Source organism: Myodes glareolus, chromosome 9, assembly GCF_982192425.1.
Source record: "Myodes glareolus chromosome 9, mMyoGla1.1, whole genome shotgun sequence".
Lineage (NCBI taxonomy): Eukaryota > Metazoa > Chordata > Mammalia > Rodentia > Cricetidae > Myodes > Myodes glareolus.
In genome coordinates, this window is record NC_142034.1 from 42,597,585 (window position 1) to 42,623,028 (window position 25,444).

At 39.1% G+C, this 25,444-nt stretch overlaps 1 protein-coding gene across 1 annotated transcript in view; it reads left to right on the forward strand.

Annotated features, from left to right (window-relative positions):
• Positions 1–25,444, forward strand: part of Myo1d (myosin ID) — a 307,929-nt gene that overhangs the window by 135,952 nt on the left and 146,533 nt on the right. The window contains exon 16 of the mRNA XM_085695516.2: positions 5,133–5,340. Coding sequence (XP_085551642.1) covers positions 5,133–5,340 — 208 coding nt within the window. The remainder of the gene's footprint in view (positions 1–5,132; positions 5,341–25,444) is intronic.

Here is a 25,444-nt window from a genome sequence, read left to right on the forward strand (position 1 = left end):
GAAGCCTTTTGCCTGTGACAATGGGACACAGTCAGAAGATAATGGAATGTCAGGTTCAGCTTGAAGCTTCACTGGTAGCAAAGTGGTACTTCTGCTTTCTCAGTGGCATGTGAGGCAGTCTTGGGCAAAAAAAAGTGATAGAGGAGGGTAGAGGGGAAGTTTTTAGATCACTGGGTCTCAACCTCCCTAGTGCTACAACCTATTAATGCAGTTCCTCGTGTTGTGATGACACACAACCAAAAAATTATTTCATTGCCACTTCATAACTAACTTTGCTACTGTTATGAATCATAATGTAAATATCTGATATGCGGTAGATCTGAGGTGGGGACTCTAGGATTCTTAACACAGAGGTTGAGAACCACTGTTTTAGATGGTGAAAACAAGTGGGTTTGTTCCATAGGTTTGTCATCAGAAAGGAAAGAGGGCCTGTTGGAGATACGAGATTATAAAAAGGAGAAACCTAGTGTTGATGAGTTTTCTCCACAGCACTAGTATTCAGCAATATGTGTGCAAGGGAGATCACACTGAAGAGATGCTTTTGGCTGGAATGATTAAATCTTTAAAGAATAATAGCCTGGAAAACTGGAATTCAGTTTTATAGTAATCACAAAGTTATGCTTAAAACTGATCCACTGTTCCTGTTGAAATCACAGAAATCTATAGGCTGTATGGCAAAAGTGTTTTCAAGAGTGGATGTGTGTTCATTCTGAGTCTTGATTTCAGTGTCTAGCTCTTTCATTAGAAAGAGTTATAATCCATCTTCATTACACAGAAAATTTTAACAATTTATCAGTTCCAGTGTTGTCATGTGCAGGAAGTCAGCAGAAGTTAAGCATTAGAGGGAACATCTTGAGAACGGCAGCTGTCGAAGGGTCCCGTGCTGGGAGTGTGCTGCCTGAGATACAGTGGAAGCCATGAGAGTGGTTGGAGGAACCAAGCAATAAGCAAGCTTGCTAAGAGGAAAAAGGCATATTGTGAGTTGGGACCTTTACCTACCCTTTGTCTCCTTTTGGACTTTTTACTTTTCAACTCAGAAGGTGTTTATGTGTTTATTTGAGCCTTAGGGGAAAAAATGCCAAGCATTAGAATACGATTTCTAATACTCATATAAAAATAGAAAGATTAAAAAGAACCTGAGGGGCTGAGGAGGTAGATGAGGCATAAAGTGTTTGCCATGCAAATGTAAGGCCCTGAGTTCAGATCCCCTGCACCCGTGCAAAAGTGGGTACAATGCATACATGTTTATCCCCAGTCCTGGGTGAAGGGTCAAAGGTAGATCCCAGGGGCTCAATGGCCAGACAGTCTAGATTGTCTGGGCAAGCCCCAGGTTCAGTAAAAGAGATCCTGTCTCATAAAATTAGCGAGTGATAAAGGGTGACACTCAGTCACCCCTTGGCCTACATGCACATACACACATGCATACACATACACACTTCTACCTCACCCCCCATGAAAGTATAAATTTCCAGTACAGTAATCTCAGTGACTCAAGATTAAACACCCCATTCCTACCCCCCAAACATCCTTAAATAGTGCAAAAACATATATATGTATGTGCTGGTTGATTTTCATGTCAACTTGCTACAACCTAGAGTTACCGGGCAAGAAGGACCCTCGATTGAGGAATTATCAGATTGGCCAGTTGTCACATCTATGGGAGATGATTCCTTCATGGTTCTTCTTTCCAGGTTTTTGCCTTGAGTCCTTGCCTGGGAGTATAAACTGAAATAAATCTTTTTCTCTGCTAAATTGCTTTCATCCACAGTGTTTATCACAGCAATAGAAAGCAAACTAAACAATTTTAAAATAGCAAATGCACAGCCAAGATAGAGAAAAAAAACAGAGCTACTCAGTGAACCTTGAAAATGTGTCTTACTCATAATCATGATATGAAGATGCAGAGGCAATCTAGTGAGGTTTGAGCTGCCTTTTAAAACGCCATCCCAGGCAAGATGTGGAGATATATATTTGTTATCCCAGCATTGGGAGGCTGAAGCATCAGGAATGTCTATGCCTAGCCTATATAGTGAGTTAGAGACCACTCTGAGCTACATAAGGAGGCCTAGAGTGAATGAGAAGAATGAATTCCAACTGGGTAGGCATAGCTACACGGTTAGAAGATTGGCATAATGACCAATACAAGGAGCCACATCTCCAGCTGCTGTAAGGAAAGTAAGGCCCATTTAAGGTCAGTACAAGAAGAAAAGACAGAATAGAGAAGCATTATTCAAACAAACTGAAGAAATGGCCAAATGTTGATGAGATTTAGGGTATTTAAACTTCTCAAGAGAACTATAACAATAGTTAATGACTTTTTAAAATGCTTATTCTGTGTATCAGGTCCATTTTTTATGCATTTTATATGTTTGTTTTAAGTTACTGAAACTGGCAGCCACAGAAGTCAGTGTCTTACCTCATTCTGTGCAGCTGAGGAGACAAAGGTGCCACAAACATTGTCTTCAACAAATGGTGCTGGGGAAACTGGATATCCACTGGTAGGAGACTGCCTCCATCCTATACAAATCAATTCAGAGTGGATCAAAGACCTTTAAATAAGAGCCAAATCTTTGAAATTAGGCAACAGACTACAAGATCTGAGGCTAAGGAGATGGTTCACTGGCAAAGTGAAGACAGAGCTTGATCCCCAGCACCAACTTAAGGCTGATTGTGGCAGTGCACACCTGTAATCCCAATGCTTCCAGTCAGGATTGGACAGGAAGGTTCCTGGGAGTTGACTGGAGAGCCATTCTGGATAGAATAGCAAACTCCAGGTTTATAAACTTCATTTTATTATTTTTTTAAAAATTTAGATTTATTTTTATTATTCTTAATTGTGTGTGTATGTTTCTGTGTATGAATCTGTGTACCTAAATGCAGGTGCATGAAGAGGCTAGAGGCATCAGATTCCCTAGAACTGGAGTTACAGATAGTTGTGAGCAACAATATAGGTACTAGGTATTGAACTCTGGTTCTCTGGAAGAATAGTGCATACTTTTAACTACTGGACCAACTTTTAACTACTCTCCAACCCTTGATAATGTTTTGGTGTGTGTGTGTGTGTATGTGTGTGTATACATATATATATATATATATATATATATATATATATATATATATATAATGTGGATGTTTTGTCCCCTGGTATGTCTGTGCACCACTTGCATGCCTGCTCCCCATGATGGGCAGGTGATGGCATTGAATTACCTAAAACTGAAGTTGCAGATGGTTGTGAGCTTCCATGTGGGTACTGGAAATTGAATCTGGACCCTGTAGAAGAGGAGCACTCTTATTCACTAAACCATCTCTCTAGTCCCCAAGACACCTTAATTTTAAAAGTAAAAATATCATAGAAAGCAATAAAATAAGATACCCAACTTCAACCTCTGACTCCCACATAAACACACACTGGTATGTGCACCACAGATCAGAAAAGGAAAACACTTATGACATGGTCATAGGCAATGATGTTCTAAACATGAATCTAATAATAGCCTTAGGAAATAATAACAAAAATTGACAAAGAATAAGACATAAAACTAAAAAGATTATATGAAGCAAAAGAAACAGCAGAGAAGAAATAGCCTATAGAATGAAAGAAAATATTTGCTAACTCTTCATCAGGCAGATCAATATCCAGAATATATTTTAAAAACCAAAATATCTAAATAATACAGAATAAAATCACTCCATCCCACCCCAGTCTGATAGTTATCCTCAAACGACTAATAGTGAGGTTGTGGAAGAGGGGGAGAACCCAGACATTGTGGTGGGAGTATAAATTAGTACCAATGTTAAGGGATCAGAAAGGACTTTTCCCAAGAAACAAAATACAAGTACCATATGATTCAACTACATAGTTCAGACATATATACTCTGAGGAATCAGCAATATTCACAGAGAAAAGGGCTAGAGAACCAGCCTAGGTGCCCATCAGCAGGTGAATATATACAGATCTGGGTTAATATTCAGCAACAAAGAAGAGCCCACACCTTGTCATTTCTGGGAAATTGGATGGAAGATGATTCTGTTGAGTAAACTAACCCAGACTCATAAAGAGAAGTGTTTCCTGTTTCACTCATCTGTGGAGACTTAGGATGAGAAAAGATATGAAAGCAAAGGGAAAACTAAAAGGAGATGAGGAAGGGGCTTAAGGAAAGCAGTGGGAGGGCGAACTGATCAAAGTATGCTGTATGCAATATGAAAGCTTCTCAGTGAAACCCTTTGTTTTGTACTACTAATATATATATTAATTTAAATGTTTAAAAATAAGAAAATGTGATTACTAAAAGGAGCATCAGTTAATAACTCTGTAACCTGAATGAGAAGAAAATCTCAAATTACTATAAAATTTAGGTTCAGTATCAGAGAAAAATGAATTAATTTAGCTCCATGTTAGTGCTGCCTAGGATATGGGGGAAACCCCTGTGGTGGGCAGTATTTTAGATGCTCTACCTCCTGCCTCTTGGTACTCATGCCCTGTGTGGCCCCTTAAATGTCTGCTGTAACTCTTGACTGCTTCCAACAAAACAGATTGTGTTAGAAGTGGCGGAATGTCACTTTCAGGTTTTGACATGTGACTTTTGTCTTATGCTTGCGTTAGAGTTGCTCTGTAACAGACTCAAATGGCAAGGAGCTGTTTAGACATAGAAATGCAAAATCATTCTCATGTGTTGACCTAACACTGCTTAATTTTCTCCTAGTTTTAAGGGTTCATCCACAGACCCATTTTACTTCCTTTGAAGAGAGTCATATTATTCATAAGCATAGTCAGTTTTGGTCTTCCTCACTGTGCTAATTAGACCTCCAGAGCAGTGTGTTGAGAACCTATGCTATAAGCATCCTTGTCTTGTGTCTGTAAAGTGAATGCTTCCAAGGTCACCTGCTTGCAGATGATAATTACTATTAAATTTTTGGTGAGTAGCCTTCCAAAGATTAAGGCAGTCCCCTTTATTCCCAGTTTAGTAAAAATTATTATCAGGAAGGAATGTTATAATAAAGAGATTCTCATCTCATCAGGCTAAAGAAATTTGCTTCTCTTAACAGCTAAAGTTTCCATGAGAAGTTTTCTGTTAAGATGACCACACAGTTTGCCCCTCCTTTGATTTTTGCCCTGTTCTTCCTTCATCCAGGTACAAGATGATTTCTGAATTCACCTGGCCTAGCCATGACCTTCCTTCAGACAAAGAGGCTGTCAAGAAGCTCATAGAACAATGTGGATTTCAGGATGATGTAGCTTATGGGAAGACCAAAATTTTCATTCGAACACCTCGCACTTTGTTCACTTTGGAAGAACTCCGTGCCCAGATGCTTGTGAGGATTGTCCTCTTCCTACAAAAGGTAGCTTCATGTTTTATATGCAAGAAGGTCTTTGTATATTCAAAACTTTACTAAATGTTTTTCTTAATTCAAGAAATGTGTGGGGATGGTCTAGTTTGTGGGTCTTTACACGCCTCATCTTGTTCCCTCCACACATGCAGAACGTATTTGGCCATGCAACTTCAGAACTCAAAAAGCATTTTGTCTTCTGGTGTTTAAAGTGAGGCATCTAAAAATTGGTCCACTTTTATAATTAAACATCTTTTTCTCTCAGCTTAAATGCTTAAAGGACCTTTCAAAAATCTTGTATTTTACCCCCTTGGCAGAGACCTTGGTGGTGGTGGTGGTGGTGGTGGTGGTGGTGGTGGTGGTGGTGGTGGTGTTCTTAGTCGGGCAGAGCAGATGACAGTCCTTTGTTCATCCTAGCTTGATGCCTGGCTTGGTGGCCAAAGCTGTTTCATGCCTAGGGCACATGAAAAATCCTACATTTCAAAATTGTACCAATATGTTTGTGGCCATGCCGTAAGCAATCCTTACACTACACTACCTCAGATATGGATTCCGACTCATTCCTCATTGACTGTAGCTGCCATCATTGATCTGCTCAAGGCAACCTTCTCATTGCATGCATGTGTTCAGTCTTTCTGCCCAGCCTTTTCATCGTAGCCTCCACTTAAAAAGTTATATGTGTGAGCAAGGCTCACACTTGTAATCTTAGCACTCAGGAAACTGAGACAAGAGGATCACAAGTTTGAAACCAGCCTAGACTACTTAGACTACATAGTGAGTTCTAGGTCAGCCTGAACCACAAAAAAAGTCCTTGTCTCAAAAATAAAAAATAAATATATGTGTGTGTATATATATATATGTATATATACATATGTATATTACATGTATATGTGTTTTTAATTACATACTTCTATGAAAGAGTTCAGGGTCATAGCATACCTCTCTATGTAATTATTATAAGTACTGTCAGGTTCCTATTCAGAGCAGCTACCTATTTGCACAACTACTACCAGCTGGTTATCTCTGTGAGGTGACCGTGTGCCTATATCCCTACCAGTATGATATTGCTCCCTACACTTTATCAGACTAATCAGTACAGTGACACTTCATTGTTGGTTTGGGTTCCATTTACCTGATTACTATCGAACTTGAGCATTTCACTAATTGGTTGATTGATTGGGGTCCTGTAAATTGCCTATTTATAGCTTTTGTAATATTTTTATTCTTTGAGAATTTCATACAATGCAATTTCAGTAAACACTCTTCTTCTTCTTCTTCCTCTTCTTCTTCTTCTTTTTCTTCTTCTTCTTCTTCCTCTTCCTCTTCCCCTTCCCCTTCTCCTCCTCTTCATCCTCTTCATCCTCCTCCTGCTGTTCCTCCTTCCTTTTCCTTTTTCCTTTCTTCTTCCTTCTTCCTTCCTTATTTCTTCTTCCTTCTTCTTCACCACCTTTTCTACCCCTTCACAACCTTTGCCTTTGAACTTCCCCTATTGAGTCCAGTTTGTGTTGCCTAGGGAGTCTTAGCCTACATTGGTGTGTGGTTAGTCTGTTAGGTCACATCATTGAAGGAAACTGACTCTCCTCCTGCTAGCTACCAAATGCCAATAACTCTTCAGCTAGTGGTAAGATTGTGTATCTCCCTTCCTTCCTTGGTGCTAAAATTTTGTTTGGGTGGAGCTTGTAAAGGTCTTCTGCGTGCTGTCACATCTTTTAAGTTCATATGTACATCTACCCTGTTTGGAAAACATTATTTCCTTGATATTATCAACAACCTTTGGCTCTCACAGTCTTTCAGCCACCTCTTTCTACAAAGATCCTGAGCTTTGGTGGGAGTGGTCTGATTTAGAGTTAAGTACCCCACAGTCTTTTGTTTTCTATATGTTAACCAGTTAAGAGACTCTGTGTTAATTTCCATCTATTGCAAGGAGTTTTTATGATGAGGGTTGAGAGATATTTTGTGTATGGATATAATAATAAGTCATGATAGGGGTCAGTTTAATACTGTGTCTGTTTAGCAGAATAATATAATGGGGATTTTACTAAAGCCTGTGGCCTATGTATCCACAGGTTCTTGGTCCCTTAATAGTGCCAAACACAAGTTCCATCTCATAGAGAAGGCCTTTGATCCAATCAGAACGTTGTTGATTATCTCCATAACATTCATAACTATTGCACCAGTGGGCATATACTGTCAGGCTGGGAATTATTATAACTTGCAGGGTTCACACCTTGGTGAGATTGATGCTTACTCTTCTCTGGCATCATGCAAGCACCTTACAGCACTGTGAACACTATCCTGTAGAGATGAAGCTTCCAACTTAGTACCAGCGTGATGTCTCCTTGTTCTGTGACTCAAGTATGTAGTGCGTTCCACAATAGGGTCTTACAGTTCGGTTCTGGGGGATAACTAGGAGTACTGGCAGTAGCTTGTAGTGCTTCGGGGTCTATGTGACCCCAATGGCAAACTCAAAAAGAGTTAGCTTGTTCCTGGTACTGAGGTTTTTATTTGCTAGCATGAGATGCTATATTTGGAGCATTATCCCCCTATTGTGGGGTAATTCCAATAAACCTCTTTATATATGTATAATTATACATCTTATGAAGTGTCTATTGTAGGTCTTTTGTTAATTTTCTCCAAGTTGGTGTCTTCTTGATAATAAGACTTCTTGAATATTAATATTACCTTATCATTATAAATATATCCTCCTACTTTATAGACATGCAAATAAAATGTATCAATAATGTGCTTTGCTGAACAAAATCAACTTTGACACAGTCAGATTCTTTGGTTCTGCTTTATACTATGGGCTTTTGAGTTTCATTTGAGAAGAATTCCTTTGTTTCTAGGTCACAAAAATATTATCTTATATTTTCTCTCAAGAATTAGATGGATTTTTTCTTACATTTAGGTCTTTAATCCTTTTGGAATCTATCTAGTACGTGGTTTCATATAGGAATCAGTTTGGTTTTCCTTCATATGGCTAGCCAGTCTTCTTGTTGTGAGGTCAGCCCACCAGAGACCACCCCGCAGACACTCTAGTCTTTATTGCTGGCTGGTGGCTATCTGGAGACCTTGCCCACATCATGCAGCCCTGAGCCTTATAGCCCTCTGTCTTTTATGCACTAAAACTACATCTTGGTTGTCACACTTCAGTTAGTGAGAAGCAGAACTATGGAAGCTAAAAGGCAAGGTGAGTGCACTTAGGAACTTTCCCAGAACACTGGGCTAGGTGTTTAATGGAATAGGTCTTTGTTCCTCAGCTGGCAGATCTGCATCCTGGTTATAAGGTCAGAATGGCATCTCTAACATGGCATCCGTTGTGCTAAGGTCTGCAGGCCTGTTACGTTCTCACACCACCTTCTGCAAAGTCTACTCCTTCCCTTTGACTTGGGGGCCTACTTTTATCTCATGTTGACAAGTGTTCTCCCTGGTGCTCTACTCTGTCCCAGTTTTTCTATTTGTCTATTTTTGTGTTAATGCCACACAGATTTCACTGATATATGTCTTAATACCAAACTTCTTAAGTTGTGGACAATAACCTATACATGATTAAGTAACTGAATATAGGGGATACAAAAACTTTAGTATCAGTAAAAGGTTTCTGAACATGCAGTGACCAAAAATTAACTCAGAGTTAAATATATAATAAATCCAAGGTGTTCGAGGCAGGGCTCACTCATGTTACATTGTGCACTTTACTGCAGCCTTGATTCTGACACATGGCACACCCACTTTGTACTGTACAAGCCATCACAACACCAACCAATGCTGCCTGAAACACCTTAGGTCAGATTTGAAGTCACCATATGCAGTGTTAAAATGCATACAAGTTTGCTGCTCTGACATAAACACAGTTGAATTGCAGAAAACAAGGAATATTTTTCATACTTTCACTCTTTAGCATGTATCAAATTAGTGTATCCTTAAATTGTATTATGTTAGAATGTTTGATCTTAAAAATTGTTCTTTGAATGGTTGACTTGAGTTTCCTTTTAAAAGGCACATGCCTTTAATCCCAGCACTCAGGAGGCAGAGGCAAGGGGATCTCTTAAGCTCCAGAATAGCCAGGGCTACACACAGAAACCTTGTCTCAAAAAAAAAAAAACAAAAAAAAAACAAAAATTGATAAATGAACTTTTGGCTCCTATGTCCATTTCATTAGTATACAAATTTCCTTTTATCTTTAATAAACAGTAAAACTGTACTTACTCCAAAGAGTTGTTTTAAAATAAATCTCATCATGGTTTATTATTATTAAATGTTTCATTTGTAAACCTATTTTACATATACCTATTTTACATATATACCTGAGAGTTATCTAAAACTTTCTTGGGTGAGCAGCAGGAAATGTTGACGAAATGCTGTCTGGGTGCATGGTAGTATAAACTCACCTTCTGTGCATTTCTTTCCTAAGATGGAGAGGACCACATATAGACCTTTATCCCACAATATAAATTTTGATGTGTGTAATTAGGATTGCACTGAATTTACAGGATCATTTAAAAGGATTAACAATTGTGCAGTATGAAATCACCTCATTATGAGTACAAAATATGTTTATTCAAGTCATCTTCATTAACCTTGAGACCAAAAGAAAACTTAGCATCAATGATTAATTCATGTATACTTTACTATTTTTGTTGCTAGTATGGATTTCTTATATTTTCTACTATGTTGGTTTTTCTGCATCCAGAGTGAAACATTTCTTAATTCATATTTGTTGACTAGTTTTCTTGGGTAAATGATTGCATCAAATGCAGACATAAAAATTATCTCTTCCCTTACAGTTGCCAAGGTGTTTCTAAGTGTTGGTCTCCATTTATTTTGCCTGGAATGGAAAATAACTTTTAAACTAGACTACAAATTTCTGTTTAATGCTCCAGCACTTTCCTTGTACCAGTTCTGTTTTCTTTCTTATGAATGTTTATGAGTTTGGATCTTTGTTTTTCCGAAACGCTGACTATTTTCATATAGCTGTCACGGATATTCATGTCATTTCTCTTGATCCTCGATGCTCATCTTTGATGGAGTTCGTGATGATTGGGCTGATTGGTTAGTTGTCTTGTTGGTTGGTATCTTTGGATCAGGACCTGACTGTGTAGCTCAGGCTTGAATTCATGATCATTCTGCTTCCGTCTTCCTAATGTTGGGGAAAGTGTATACCCATGCTCAATTATCTCTTATGACTTTGCTGTTAATTTTTTGTTGTATTGTTTTAGATCTAATACTGTTTTTGCTTGGTCTTGTGAAACGGGCTAACTGGCATTGAAGGTAGTCTGTTCAGATCCACTTTCTTAGGAAGCCATCTGGAAGGGGCATTTGTGTGAACATAACGATTTTGTTGAAGCTTTGTGTTTTCTTTTGTTTATTTTTGTGTCTGTGTTTTGCTTGACGGGTTTAGTGTGTAGGCCAAGCTAACCTGATACTCAGCTTTGCAGTGTATTGGGATTATAGACCTGTGTCACCTTGGCAGCTAGCTTTTTTTGCTGCTTTTTATGGTGATTTGTTTTTATTTTGTGTATGTTATAGAATCAGTCTCAGTAAGTTTTCCCCTAGAAAATCACCCAGGTTCTGCAATCATTCCCTCTTATGCTCACTTTCTTTTTTGTTGTCAGCTTTAGTGATGCATTTTATTATGTTTTCCCATAATAATGTGTCTCCAGTTTATTTATACTGTAATTTTCTTACTTTTAATTTACCAATTGTGTTTATGTAAAACTAAAGAAGAACAGAAGTGAGATTATCTTCTCCCAATTACTTTCACGTTTGTTAATAACAGACAATGGAATTTGTTCTGGGATTTACTTTTGGTATATATGGGACTAGCTACTCTCACATTTAATTATGTGTGTGTGTGTGTTTGTGTGCGTGTGTGTTAGATTCCTTTTGTCTCCAGTAGTTTTTTTGTTTTGTTTTGTTTTTTAAGATAATCTTTTCAGCATGGGAGCATATAGTTGTAATCTTAGCACTTGGAAGACAGAGGCAGGAGGATCACAAGTTTGAGGCAAGCTGGCTACATAATGAGTTTCAGGCAAAGCTGAGCTATGTAAGAAGACCCATGTCAAAAAAAAATCAAGAGCTAGGGATGTAGCTCAGTGCTTACCTTGTCTGTACAAGGCTCTAGATTCAACCTCCAACATACAACACACAAAAAAATTGGGGGCCAGTGAAATGGCTCATGATATTGAGCTTGACTATCTGAGTTCAAATCAGGGGTTCACATGATAGAAAAAGATAAACAATTCCTATGGATTATCCTTTAACCTCCATTCATGTGCCATGGTATGTGTATTCACACACGTGTACAAACAACAAAACATGTAATCTTGTTTGTCTTTTGTTTTTTGGTTTTTCGAGCAGAGTTTGTAACTTTGGAACCTGTCCTGGAACTCACTCTGTAGAAATCATTTGAAATCTTTGAAATCATTTTTTATTTTTAAAATCAATTCCAGGCAATGTATGTTTTAGGTATATGTTATTTTACCTTCTGCTGTTGTGATTTTTACTTCTGCTGCTCAAGATCACACTAAGGATTTGATGGCATTTATCATATTAAATTAATAATGGTTGTCATCATCTGATACTTGGTAAGCAGGCCATCTCCAATTGGCTGAAACACGTGACTTTACAGATGGTCAGAGACAGCCTAAGCTTGCTGAGAGCAGAGCACACTACTATACATCAAAACACAGTCCACATACTGTGGACAGTTCCTGGCAGCCTTTCACATACCTGCTGTCAGTTTAGAACTGTGTTCAAGTATATTTTAAAAACTTGATATAATGTATTGATTATAAGTGTTTTTACAGAATAGTTTCAAAGGTGGCCCGTGTATCACCAAGACTGCTCTGTTGGTCTGTCTTGGTGAACAATTTTACTTTAACTGTACGCTTTTGCATTTATGTGTTAATTTGTGTTATGTTTTGCATTTTTCCAGTTAGGTTATATAATAAAGCCCCCATCCCAAGAACTGCCGCACACCGCACACACATACACACACACACACACACACACACACACACACACACACACACACACCGTCTGCGCTCTATGAGCTAGAACCCAGTTCGCGAGCTTCGAGCAAGGGGCTGGAGGTTGAGAATACACACGCAGAGACAGACCGACACACAGACCTTCCAACACTGGTACCAAAAAGCTCCTCTTTAATAGCACCTTGGAAGCTTAAATACCCTGCAGTCAATGGCCAACAGGTGAAAATTCCATCCTCTGATCCTCTAAGGCAAAGCACAGCTTTTAGTAACTTCCATTAGAAGCCTCTAGACAGGGAAGAGCAGCTGAAGGCCAGGACTCAATTAGTTCCAACAAAGAACGATCTTGAGAAGAGTTAAGGGTGGCTCATTAACACTTAAGCTTACAAAGAAGATTGTAAATTCAGGAACTGAGAATAACATGCTGTTAATTATAAGTGGTTTCTGAGATCTGTAGACAGGACTGAGCAAAATAACCACAAGACAGACTGAACAGAATCATTTCCTAAGCGGGACTTTGCTGGTTTTGCAGTCCATTCGCCCCCTCCTCACAGGAATTTACTGTGAGGTAAATACCTCTGTGAAGCTTTGCCAAGTGAGAGAGGAAGCCACGTGGAGTTTACAGGCTTCTAAACAAAGCCTTCTCCCTTCTATGTGAAACCAACCACATGCTTTGTTATTTCTCAGACTAAAAGCAAAATCATTATTTCTCTTTAAAAAATTACTTTTTCCCTTAAAGAAATAAACCAAAAAAGCTTCCTAAAATGGTATCTGACTGATGGCTGTTCTTCCGGTTACTTTACATAATACCTACGTCTTTTGAGGACCTTTTAGACAAGTCCACTTAGTAACTAAGGAAACTCAAACCACGGAGTGGCTAAGTAACTAGATGGAGTCACGCAGACGATGAATGCTGGGACTGGAATTTGAACCCAGTAGCCTGCCTCCCACCCACACACTACACTTGCCCAATAGTGATGTCCTTCAGGATTCCCTGCTGCGAGGAAAAACAGGTGCGACTCACTAGCCTTTTGTGAAACTAGCCACAAAGGCGATGATGAGAGAGCCAATAAAGTCAGCAGAGTTCCTTGTTAAATAGCCTTCGTAGACATCTAGCAGTGTCTGAATCACTCACTGTAAAACATGGGGACTGAGGTGTGCTTTTAGTACAAGTGGAGGAAAATGCTGATGTTGGGAACCTGAGTCAGCTCCTGACACGACAGTAATGAAACATGGTCAATGAGTGCTGTTTCCTGGTGGGTTCTCCGGAAGGAGAGATCCATGAGCCATGGGTGGGATAGGAAAGATGTGGCTGCTGACAGAGCAGAAGTGGGTGCGTTACTGTGCAGACCTGTTGCCTGTCTACTCTGCTGTGTTCACAAAGTACATGCTCACAAATATGTGCTTGACCTTGCCTGAACGTTGACAGAGGTACAGTGTACCTTTGACCGGATGGTAGCTTCTAGCTCTATCTTTGTAGTATTTTTTAATGAATAATAAACATGTATTTGTTCATTATTTCTGAATGGGGATGTGAAAATGAGCGAGACCAGGTTCCACCCACAAGAAAACCCAACACAAAAGAAAAGTGTTAGCACTCAGACCAGTAAGATAGAGAAATTGTGATGCTCTGGAGTAGGTAGTGACTGCCAGAGGGACTCAGGAAAGGATCCTGGCTAAGCTAAGGAAAAAGGCTTGGGTGGGAGAACCAAAAGTTTGCCAAAATCTTAGCTTTTCTAGGTCTGTGTTTTACATGAAACTATATGTCTGCAAATAAAGTAGGAAAGAGACCATGAGAGGGGAGGAATAGATCTTAAGGGAGCCAGGGGATGCATGCAACATGAAAGCAAGGGGAAGATTGTCTAGGAAGAGGAAGGGAAAAGCAAGAAGGGAACGGAAAGGGGTTAAGAAAAGAGAATAAGAACAAAGCATATATAATACCATATATGAATGAAAATGCCATAGTAAAGCCTGTCGCTTTATTGGGGAGGGGGTTTCATTTGTTTAAGACAGGGATCTTGTATAGCCAAGACTGGTCTCAAACTCACTAGGATTGTTCTGAACTGCTGATCCTTCTGCCTGCACCTCCTGAGTTCTGGGGTTATAGGCATACATAATAACACCCAGAAAAATCCATTATTTTGTTTGCTAACTGTCTCAGTTACTTTTCTATTGCTATGAAGAGACACCATGACCAATTAAACATATAAAAGAAAGCATTTAATTTAGGGACGCGTGATTTCAGAGGGTTAGAGTTCATGATCATCGTGGGGGCTGAGGGAGCACAGCAACAGGCAGGCAGGCATAGTGTTGGAGGGCTACCTGAGAGCTTATCTCCTGATCCATAGGCATGAGGCAGAGATGGGGAGAGGGTATCTGAGTATGGTGTGGGCTTTTAAACCTCAGAGCCCAATGGCACATTCCCTATGGCAAGGCCATAGTTCTTTCCAAACAGTGCCACCAACTGGGTACCAAGTATTCAAATATATGAGCCTATAGGGGTCATTCTTATTCAAACCACCACAGTAACCTTTTTTTTAAAAAAAAAAAGAATAATCTATTTAAAAAAGGAAATACATTTATAGTAAGGATAGATCTTAATCTCTAGTAGACTAACAATTTGTACAGTTGAAGTTTATTAGAGCTAGACTATTGATACTAAAGTAAATTAACTGACTCTAAGGTTCATGGGTAAAATAAACCTCTTATGACAAATATAGATACAAGGTCTTGTACAAAAATATTCAAATTTGTTTTGCTTATTACAAATACAGACTAGCTCTTAGAATGATTGAAATAGCCCTCCCCGTGTTGCAAGAAATCTCTTGCCCTTCATTCGGATATCCAGATGTGTAACTAGCCAGCACAGCAGCCACGTGGACATAGCCTTCCCCTCAGTCTTACAGCCAGCATGCAAGTGTTGACTAACAAGAGCTGGCTCAGGACTTTCTTCTCAAAGCACCTGAACTCAACAAACTCCCATCCTGCTAAGGTTGCTCATTCATAACTGCTAGTTGTGGCTGGCAACCTGATTTACACATTTTGGGAAGTTGAGGGGGATTTGCTTTGCTTTGTTTTGTTTTTGTCATGGCTTAAAATGTTTGTTTCTTACATTCTCCTGTGCATAGTTTCCAGCTCTTGATTTGATTTTGGGTGTTTTGTTTGACTTTGTTTGGGAAGTAGCTTTGGCTTTCTATCTAGCATAATCACATTGTGTTCTTTTGGGTTTGATGTGGGTTGTTTGTTTGTTTGTTTGTTTTTTGCTGTTTTTGTTTTTGTTTTTAAAGACAGTAGTACTATGTAGCCCAGGCGCCAGTTCTCATAATTGTCCTGCATTATTTCCCCAGGGTGGGGATTGCAGACATGCACCACTATGCTGCCTTAGTGTGTCATTTAAAGATTTTTCTTCAGGGTAGTACAGCGACTGTTTACTTAGCCTGCATACTTCTTATGTTTTTATTATTTAAAAGTTTCCATATAGCTGGGAATGGTGGCACACACCTTTAATCCCCAGCACTCAAGAGGCAGAGACAGATGGATCTCTATGACTCTCCATGTAACCAGCCATACCTCTGCTCACACTAATAGTGTCCATCTGGCTGGCACTGGTACTGCAAGGTACCAGGTGGGCCTGTGTTTTCTTTTTGGAGCCTGTTGTGGATAGTCCCAGACGTGCGTGTAGGTCTCTTTGTCCCATTCAGGTCACCCTGGTGGCGTGCTGGGCCGTGCCTCCTTATCACAAACATCATTACAGTGCCCTCCTGTCCATATCATCTGGCAGTCCCTTGTTTGGTGTGTTTAGCAGTATGGTGTGGAGTTGGGGGTTTCTCTGAAGTCTGGTCAGGGGCCATGGATTTAGAATCCCCCTGGCCAGTGGTGAGGCATGCACATTTTTAAGTACATTGAAAATTACTCAGTTGCTTTTCTTTGTTGTTTTCTGCTGCATATGTCAGGCTAGGGGGCGGGGCCATGAGCTTCTAGGAATGCTTCTGCCTTCACCTCCCATTACTTTCTTGCAAGCTCAACTGTAGCTCTTACATGTTTATGTATCAGTAGAGCTATCAGCTAGTGCCTTGCCATATTCCATGGAAATATTAAGAGGAAAATACTGTGGTCAGTTTGGGGGTTTTAAATAAATCTGTATTAAAAGGGAAACAGAGTAGCCAATTAAAGCCTGTTGTTATACTCTGAATAAAAGTAATGAGGGCCTCAGTCACATTAGTGGTAGCTGAGATGAGAGGAAATTACCAGACCATGAGAGTTGTTGGGATGGGAAGCTGATACGAGGCAGAAATGAGGGATTCCTATTCTTCCAGGTTGGGGTCCTAGATAACTAATATCATGAATTACTAAGATAGAGAATGTGTAGCCACTGGCATATATTTTCAGGATATTAGTAGTGTGGGCATGATGTGTTTTAGGTATGTATGAGACATTTGATTGGAAATGGCTGGCAAGCAGGTAGGAATGGAAGGGAGGAAAGGAAATAGCAAGTTTTAAATATGGAGTGACCGTGCTAAAGTCAACTAGGATGAGCACAGGGTACAGAATAACATCCAGGGAGCAGAGGCCTTCAGCAAGAACGTGTACTGGGCGTCTGTTAATAATCCTTGTTTCTCTTCTGTAACATCTAGACTTCAGCTACTGAATTTGAAACCTTCTCTTGCATATTCCTAAACAGTGCTATTAATATCACTATGTACAAATCATTGATCTTACTATTCTAAAAATTTATGATATTTATGATATAATCCAACAACTGATCCAATTAAATATGTGTGCACATCTGCACCTTGACAAATGACAGCCTTTTAGAAAAATAAAAACGCTTCAGCAAAAATTTAGCCCTGAAACCACAAGGCATTCTTCCCCTGCCACTCTCAGCACCCGTCCTCTCCCACCTAGCTGATGAATAAAATGATAAAAAGCTTATTTGGAAACTAATGATGACTTGTCAAAATCAATTTGTCCCTTCCTTATCTTCTCACAGATACGGCAAGTATCTTCTACTGCCCTTCCCCGGCCCACTCCCCCCACTGCCAGTAAGCGTCCTCTGCCTCCCTTCCCCAGCCCATTCCCTCACATCAGATGCAGATGATTTGCTCTTCAGAAAGAGCAGCAAACCCGTTGCCTGGGTGATAGCTCATTACTACGGCAACCAATTTGGTGCATCAGTATGAATCCCAATTTTAAAATGTAATTATGCCAAGATGTGTACATATGCTTCAGATTTACTTAAAAGAAATATGTTCCCCGTTGGAAAGAAAATGTTTCCTGTGTTAGATGAAAGAAGGGGGGGGGGAACACTTCATTTTCTTCCCTCTTAGACTAAATACACCTTTCAATTGAGTCTCCACTGTGTCAGGAAAACAGCTTGCTTCAGTTTTTCCCTCACCACTTTTGTTTTAACTTGAGATGTTCCCTCTCTCAGACACTTCTCTCTTGAGACCTGTCTCTCACAGCCCAACAGATGTTGTCTCCATGACAACACTGTCTGGTCCCTATAGGTGGTATCACGGAAAAGGGGGAGGGGTGGAAACATGGCTACATTTTCATTGCTCTTTTCTTTTTTAATTGCTACAAGCTTGAGAGATTGACTCTTTGTAAAGCATTCATTAGGAAAAGGAAAGGGATTTAGTGAATAGATGTTTATACTAAATCACAATATTCATACTACCCCACACTCAGAGGAGCAGGCTCATGAATAAGAAACATACAATCACCAATGTAGCTGGAGATGTTCACAGACACGCCAAACAAAAGCCATCGAGTTGCTGCTGAGCCGTTCATTTTTGCTCTTTCCCTAACAGAAACGATTGTTTAATGATACAAAGGGCATATTTGAGTGCAAGGAGTATTTATTTTAGTTACCTCTCTTATTAAACATAACTAATAAATCATGTAATCCTTGCAACTCATTAAATTTCCCCTTTATTGAAACTGCCAGGAAGCACAGGGCTTTATACTCACCGCCAGAAGCCATCTTCAGTTTGGGCTTTCTAACATACTTGTTTGCTTCTCCTGCCTACACCTCTGTCCCACTGCTTGGCTGGCCTTTTCTGATTTTTGTGAAGATCCAAATATTTTATTGTAATGGCTATTCACCACTTAGTAAAAAAAAAAAAAACAAAAAACAGCTGCTATTTAAAGTATAGAATTTTTAGTTTGGGGGTTTTGATTTTTTTGTTTTATTGGTTTTTTTTTTTGGTGGGGGGGTTCTGTGTATGGTGTGCTGGGGATGGACCCATGACCTCAACATCATTGAACTGTATCCCTACCTAGCACAAGTTAAAAAAAAAATACTCTCTAGCATACATAATTTTTTCACATATTTCATTAACCTAAAAAATCTGTTTAGCAAAATGAATATATAATAAGATATATGTAGTTTAAGTATGAGCACTGTAGTGTTGTTGTGGGTTGTTTTCTTCCTCTTGCTTAGCAAGTATATGAGACTACTACCAAGTGACATATGAGAGTCAGAAATTTCCAGTGTAGATGAATTGATGAGCTCCAGGTTCAGTTACACTCTCAAAAAAAAAAAAAAGTCAGAAAGCTACAGACAGCTGCCAGTGTCAGCTGTTAGCCTTCACATGTGTGAGCACACCTATGCTTGCCCACTCAGAGGCATGTATACATGCACACATCGTACGCATGTTAAGTCGTGAGAACTTTCCAGGGGGTAATTTAGCAGTATTTTTTTAAAAAAATCTAAAACTGTGTTTGCCTTTATTCTAGCTGCTATACTCATCGTAATTAATATTAAAGAAATTATTTAAAATGTATATAAAATTTATTTATAAGAAAGTATAGCATTTCTAATGAAAGTAGAAAACTATGGAATATCTTAAATGTTGGCATTAATTGTATATCTATGCAACAGAAAGCTATGCAACTATTAACAGTAACTATGTAAAAAATAACAACATCAAAATGTTCATGATCAATGGTAAGTACAAACAAATAGTGTACACTAAGATGTTAAGTATGACGTCCTCTTAACCCTGCAGTTCGTTCTGGAATTGTCTGCTCCCATGCTCATCATGAAGTGGAGCTGATGACTCATTTGGGGGCAGGACTTTATTCATAAAGAAAGAAAATTTAGGACATTTTATTTAGTAGTTTTGTCGGAATATCTTAATGTTGCCAAACATCATGGTCTATTCAAATTTGGTAATGAGAGTCTGTATTTTTTTTAAGAAAATCTAATAACTTTGGATATGGTGGTGTATGCCTTTAGTACCAAAACTTAGTGGGCAGAAGCAGGTTGATCTCTGTAAGTTTAAGACTAGCCTGTTCTTCATATTAAGTTCCAGGCCAACTAGGGCTACATGGTGAGACTTTGTCTAAAAGAGAGGAGGGAGAGAGAGAAAGAGAAAGAGAAATCTAATTGTATAATAAGATATTTACTTAGGATATTTTATTTAAATTAGGATATTGAATATAGAGTTGTAAACTGATATATTAACTTGGATAGTCAACTATCTTAAATGGTTTTATTTTGTATTTGTATGGATAGGAAATGAACCAGTTTTAGAAAATAAGTTGATGATGAATATTCTTGGAGAACTAAGATACAATCAAGCATTTATCGGTTAATTCACTTTTACAGGCTAAGTACTTTGTGAGTTTATTGGGCTTTAAATGAATAGGTTATAAATAGAAACAACATATAACTATAATCTCATTATTTCAAACTAATTTTTTTTATTTTGCTTTTTTGTTTTGTTTCTCTGTAGCTTTGGGGCCTATACTGGAACTCACTCTGTAGAACAGGCTGGCCTTGAACTCACAGAGACACCTGTCTCTGCCTCCCAAGTGCTGGGATTAAAAATGTGTGCCACCACTGCCTGGCTCAACCTAAATTTTTAATTAATGGTTTTTATTAAAAATAATAAATTTTGAATTTTTGTTAAAGATAATGTCAACCCAGTCATTGTCCAACTCTTTTAAGCAGTTTTAAAACTCAAAGTCATGGTTCGTGTACCATGCATGGGTATTCTCATATGAAAATTAGCTACAGCATGGAGATTCCCCAGCCCACTGTGAGTGGCCTTCCAAGCTTCCTTTCCTTTTCTTAACTTCACAACATCATAATCTGAGTCAGTGATGTTGTTCATCTATTCATAAACCCTTCAGTCTCCTACAAAATTTAAAGCAGACTCTTCCAGCATCCCATTCAACTGCATCTCCTCTCGTACCATGGGATGACATCATTGTTTCACTTTCCTGAATCTGCTGATGTATCTGTATCTCACCACCATGCTTTTATGTGTGTGGCCTGCCTTGTCAGTGTTCTTCAGATGATAGTGTCTCCCACTGTAGTCCTTCCAGTGGAGCCATCTGCATACCCATCTTTACTTCTCTCCACTGGTTGTCATTTGGGGGCTAAGTTAGTGGATTCAGTGGGAGGCAGAACCCATGAGCTTGATGTTGTTACAGGATTTAGGATTGTAGGCTTTGGGTCGTCCTCACTTTTATCTGTAAACTTATAGAGTTGATGAGGCGTGTCTGTCATAGGCATGAGACAATGTGGGAAATCTGTTACTGATAAGCTATGCAGATAAGCAAAGCATTTTGAGTTATAAATAGGACTGATTCAAGGTCATTTCTTCAAAGCTGATTCTTGAGTGAGCAGAAAGTCCAATCATAGGGACTATAGGACCCCTGGATTGAGCTGCAGGTGTGGATGTCCCTCATATATGCCATGAGGCATCAGGCAGAGAATCTCTCCGCTCCTAATTTATAAGAATGTAGCTCAAAAACAACAACAAAAAATGGAGAGGAATGTTTGTTTTGTTCTATAAGTTTCTGTACTCTTTACCCAGTATCTAAATCTTAAACTATCTCTAACTTTGCATGTCTGTCTCATCTTTGCAACTAGGTTAGCAGTAGTTGAGGGAATGGCATTCTGATATGTGAATGATTGTGTTCCACACAAGGCCACCAGCATAGTGCCTGGTGCAATCTGTTTCTTACTAACTAGCGAGTTATGTATGGAAGCACAGATACTCGTGAGTACTTGAGAGCTATTTGTGTACATTCGAATGAGACCCCTTAACAATACCAAGCAAATGGAGTAATTAGTATTGCGAGAATTATTCTCAACTGGGAGAAAGTCTCAAAGATTTCATTCTTCCCAAGTTGAAGAATCACTAACTTCTTGCTGATTTCTAACCTCCACTGGGCTTCTTCCTAGCCACAGATAGTTTTTCACTTTAGTTAACCATAGGCATTGGGTTCCAATCTAGGCTCCAGAAGACAACATGTTTCGATCATGTGTGACTCAATTTTCTCATCTATGAAGTGGAAATGAAGCTGTGCTTAGGAGTGTAGTTACAAGTATTGATATGGTTTGAGTACTCTATAAGGAATGTACTTTCTGTTAATACTAATATTGCTAATTTGGATTTTCATCAAGTTATTGCCACAATTCTGCTGTATAACCACATTATTAGTGCCTAGAACTACTGGAAACAATGGTTACAAATGAGGTGCCTTAAAACAACAGAAATGCCTTCTTTTACAGTTCTAGAGGGATGCTTTAATTCAGTACACTGAACCAAAACAAGCTGTTAGCAAGGCAGAGTTCTCTCCAGGTGATGAAGGAAATCAGTCCCCTATCTCTTCCAGCTTCTGGTAGATGCTTCCATTCTGTAGCTTGTGGGTGCATTATTCCAGTCTCTGTCCTTGCCATCTACCTTCATGGAAGCATTGCTATCTATTCTTGCATCTTCAATTCTCCCACCACCACATCCTTGTGAATTATATGACTTCATTTAGGGTCCAGCCACATAATCCAGGATAGTCAACCTGTGTCAAAATCCTTAATCATATAAACACTTAAGACTGTTTATTGTCTTATAAAATATTTACAGCATTAATAGCAATCATCTCTTTAAAATTCAACCTATAAATATTGTTGTGTGATTCCTTTGGTCAGAAACATCTGGACTAAGTCATGTCACCTGAGTTCTTCAGTGCCGTTTAGCAAGCAAGCAGTCTGCTACCTAGCAAGGAATCGACAGAACAGTTTTCCCTTGTAAATTCACACGTGGGGTTCTTCACTATTCTTCTGAAACCTACTCTAGCAAACTTAGAGGGAAAGACCTAAGGAAATTTATTTCTCTTAAAAGTGAGTTGAACCTACTAGATAAATAGTGTCTGCCCTCTCAGCCCTCTGCAGTGTGGAGACTGTGCTTATCTGTGGAACTGTTGGATAAAATTTAATTTCACAGGTAAAAAACAGAAAGTAAGTCATTGTGAATTGACTAAGAGAACCGTAGAAAACATCCTCAATGGGGACGTTTTGTAAAGAAATGGCATTTTCCCTCTAAGCATGTGCTGTCTGATTTCCTGTCAGCCACAATATATGAAGAAAAAAATATGTGTGAGAGAAATGATTGTTGCACACACTGATTTCCTTTGCATGGTCTCATTTGAGTTTCTCTCATTTGAACTAGTGGGAGGATCTTGATTTTGCATTTGGGAACATCCAGTAAAAATAGAAACAGGGTGGGGGTGCAGAAGCCATCAGGTCGTCAAATTTTCTTCCCAACTGATTGTTGGGTTTCCACGATTGGAAAGAAGACATCTTTTAGAACCCATTACTCAGCCTACCGCACTCCCTAGAACTTAGGGAAAGGAGCAGCCTGTGTGCCTCGCTTGTTTCTGGAGTGGCCAGTCTTATCTACATATAAGTTGGTGCCATATGTGGCTTATTTTTCTGATGTAGGGTCATATTCTTTACATAGAGAAGTCAAGGCTAACATAAGCTTATTTCAAGCTCTTTGGGTCATGTCCATGTGCATCCCATTGACCAAAAGCAGGTCACATTAATAGGGTCATCCATGAAGAACAGGAAGGAAGGTCAGTGCTTGTTGGGCCATAACATAACCAATCACGTAAGTCTAAGTCAGCAACAGACATATGTGAGAAAACAAATTCTTTAGTGGAAGTATAGTTTTCTCTGGCTCTTTTTAGGAGGTTATATTTCTCATGGTCTTAGTCTAACCAAATATATTCCCAAATGAAAAGAATCTTGAAAACACTGTTTCATGATTTTTAAAGTTTAGAGATTAAATCTTCACAAGCATGGAAACTCTTAAGATTCCCTGGGCCACCTGTTTCTGCAATGTCATGACTCTCAAGATTTCATAGCCTGCTGGGTCAACTCTCCAGAGGAAATTCCCAAGCAGCTGCAGTGAAGCCAGGGCTTTGCTCATGGCTGTGTCTTCTGTCACCTCTACATAAAGTGCTGGGGAGCTAGCTAACCCAGCCTAGCATAAAGATGTCTTCTCTTTGGGGATGAGAATTTTTAAAAAAAGTATAATTTCATATTATTTTTTAAAAACTTGGAAATAAAATACCATACAATCCTTACTATAGAAGTTCATTGAGTCATATAAACTTTAGGTCAATAATTTTGATATGCGATATGATATTTTGTTTATAGATTTTTGTTAATTTCAGGACCAGTTTCGAACTAGTCAATAATTTTTGTTTATTTTGGTTTTTATAGAATTCTCAGTCTTCCCTCCCCATTTCTCTTCATTCAAGTGTTAAAAGAAATTGTTTTCTCATAGGCCAGTGAAGATAGAATCAATACTCAGTAGAGCTCATGGGCTTTTCCTCAGTCACTTCACTTCCAAAGAAAGAATAGCAGTGTGCATCGTCCTTAGTCACTTAATGACTCTTGGGTGTTGAATTTTGTCAAAAAAAAAAAAGAAGAAGAAGAAGAATTTTTCATTAGAATCCTAAAACTGAAATGAACGGGGAAGTAAGCACTTAATTTATAATGTCTGCATTTTATACTAGGAACCAGCTTAAGATGAAGATTTTACATTTTTAATGAAATCCTTTTGCTGTGTGAGGAATGCTCACCGAAACGCAGACTTTTCCATTTGTCAGCTCTCTCAGTGGCCAGTTGTGTTTCATGTCAATGTTTACTCATGCCAGACTGCTCTAGAACCATGGCCATCAACATTGCACTTGAAGTTCTCTACTGCTTACGAAGAACATTCCTACAGCAGAACATGACCGCTGCCAAGTCTCTACTGTCATGAACATTTCAGAGTGGCTTGGCCCTTCCTCACGGATGTGTGCTAGGATGAAGTCTTCCTCCCAAGCTCCGCTAACCCCTCAGTTACCAAGCCCTACTTGCAGGTCTTACTCCCATATGACCTTCTCTCAGACAAGCAACTCTCATGCATAATAAATACACTTGGTTTATTCAGGTCAATAATGATTAATTTAACACATGTATTTACCTCCAGGCACTCCTTGGAAATATAGTCCTGAGTGAAGCAAGAATAGACCTTGTCTTTGTGAGCATACATTCTAGGCAAGTAGTAAAACAAAACATGTGAACCAAGAAATAACTACAAAGTGTGTAATCATGTGGAAGAAGGTCCCTCAGGACCAGGCTGCATGCCGCCAGGGTGGTCTGTGAAGACCTCTCTGAGGAGGCTTAAAGAATGGCAAGGATTAGATCAAAGAGAAAGAGGACTAAAGCCAGAGAAATACACAGGCAAAGATCCTGCAAAGAAAAGGTTTGATCGTTTGAAGGCCTTCGCTGCAGCACCCTGGCTGTGCCTGCGCTCCCACCAGCTCGCACATGTCTGTTTCTTCAAGGCTCAGTGCAACAGGGTTTATCTCTGGGCAAGGTGTCAGCTGGAGCTTGGGTTTGGATTTAGTTTTCTATAAGGACACCTGAGGGCAGCTATGGGAGAGGAGAGTTCCATGAAATATTCATCACAAGCAGTCAAGGGGTGGGGGAAGACCAAAAAAGAAGGTAGATTTTGATGATCCTAAAATAATTCCTTGGATCATATACAGAAATAACTATAGGCGATTTAGTGCTGGTGTTTATTGGAAAGGCTGTCTGAAGTTGAGGTAGGTGTTCCTGACTTTTCATGAAACTACTGGCTTAACTGGTTAGTGTGGTTGACTCTCCACTATAATCAAATAATTGTGTTGTGTGGATACACACAGCTGTGTGTCTGTCTGTATCTGCTCATCTCCCCAACTTATTTCCCAGTGACTTTTTTTTTCTCGATGACTTTTTGCACCTTTTCAGAGATATTTCTCATGAAAATTTGGTATTAACCCTTCTTAGTGCCTGACCA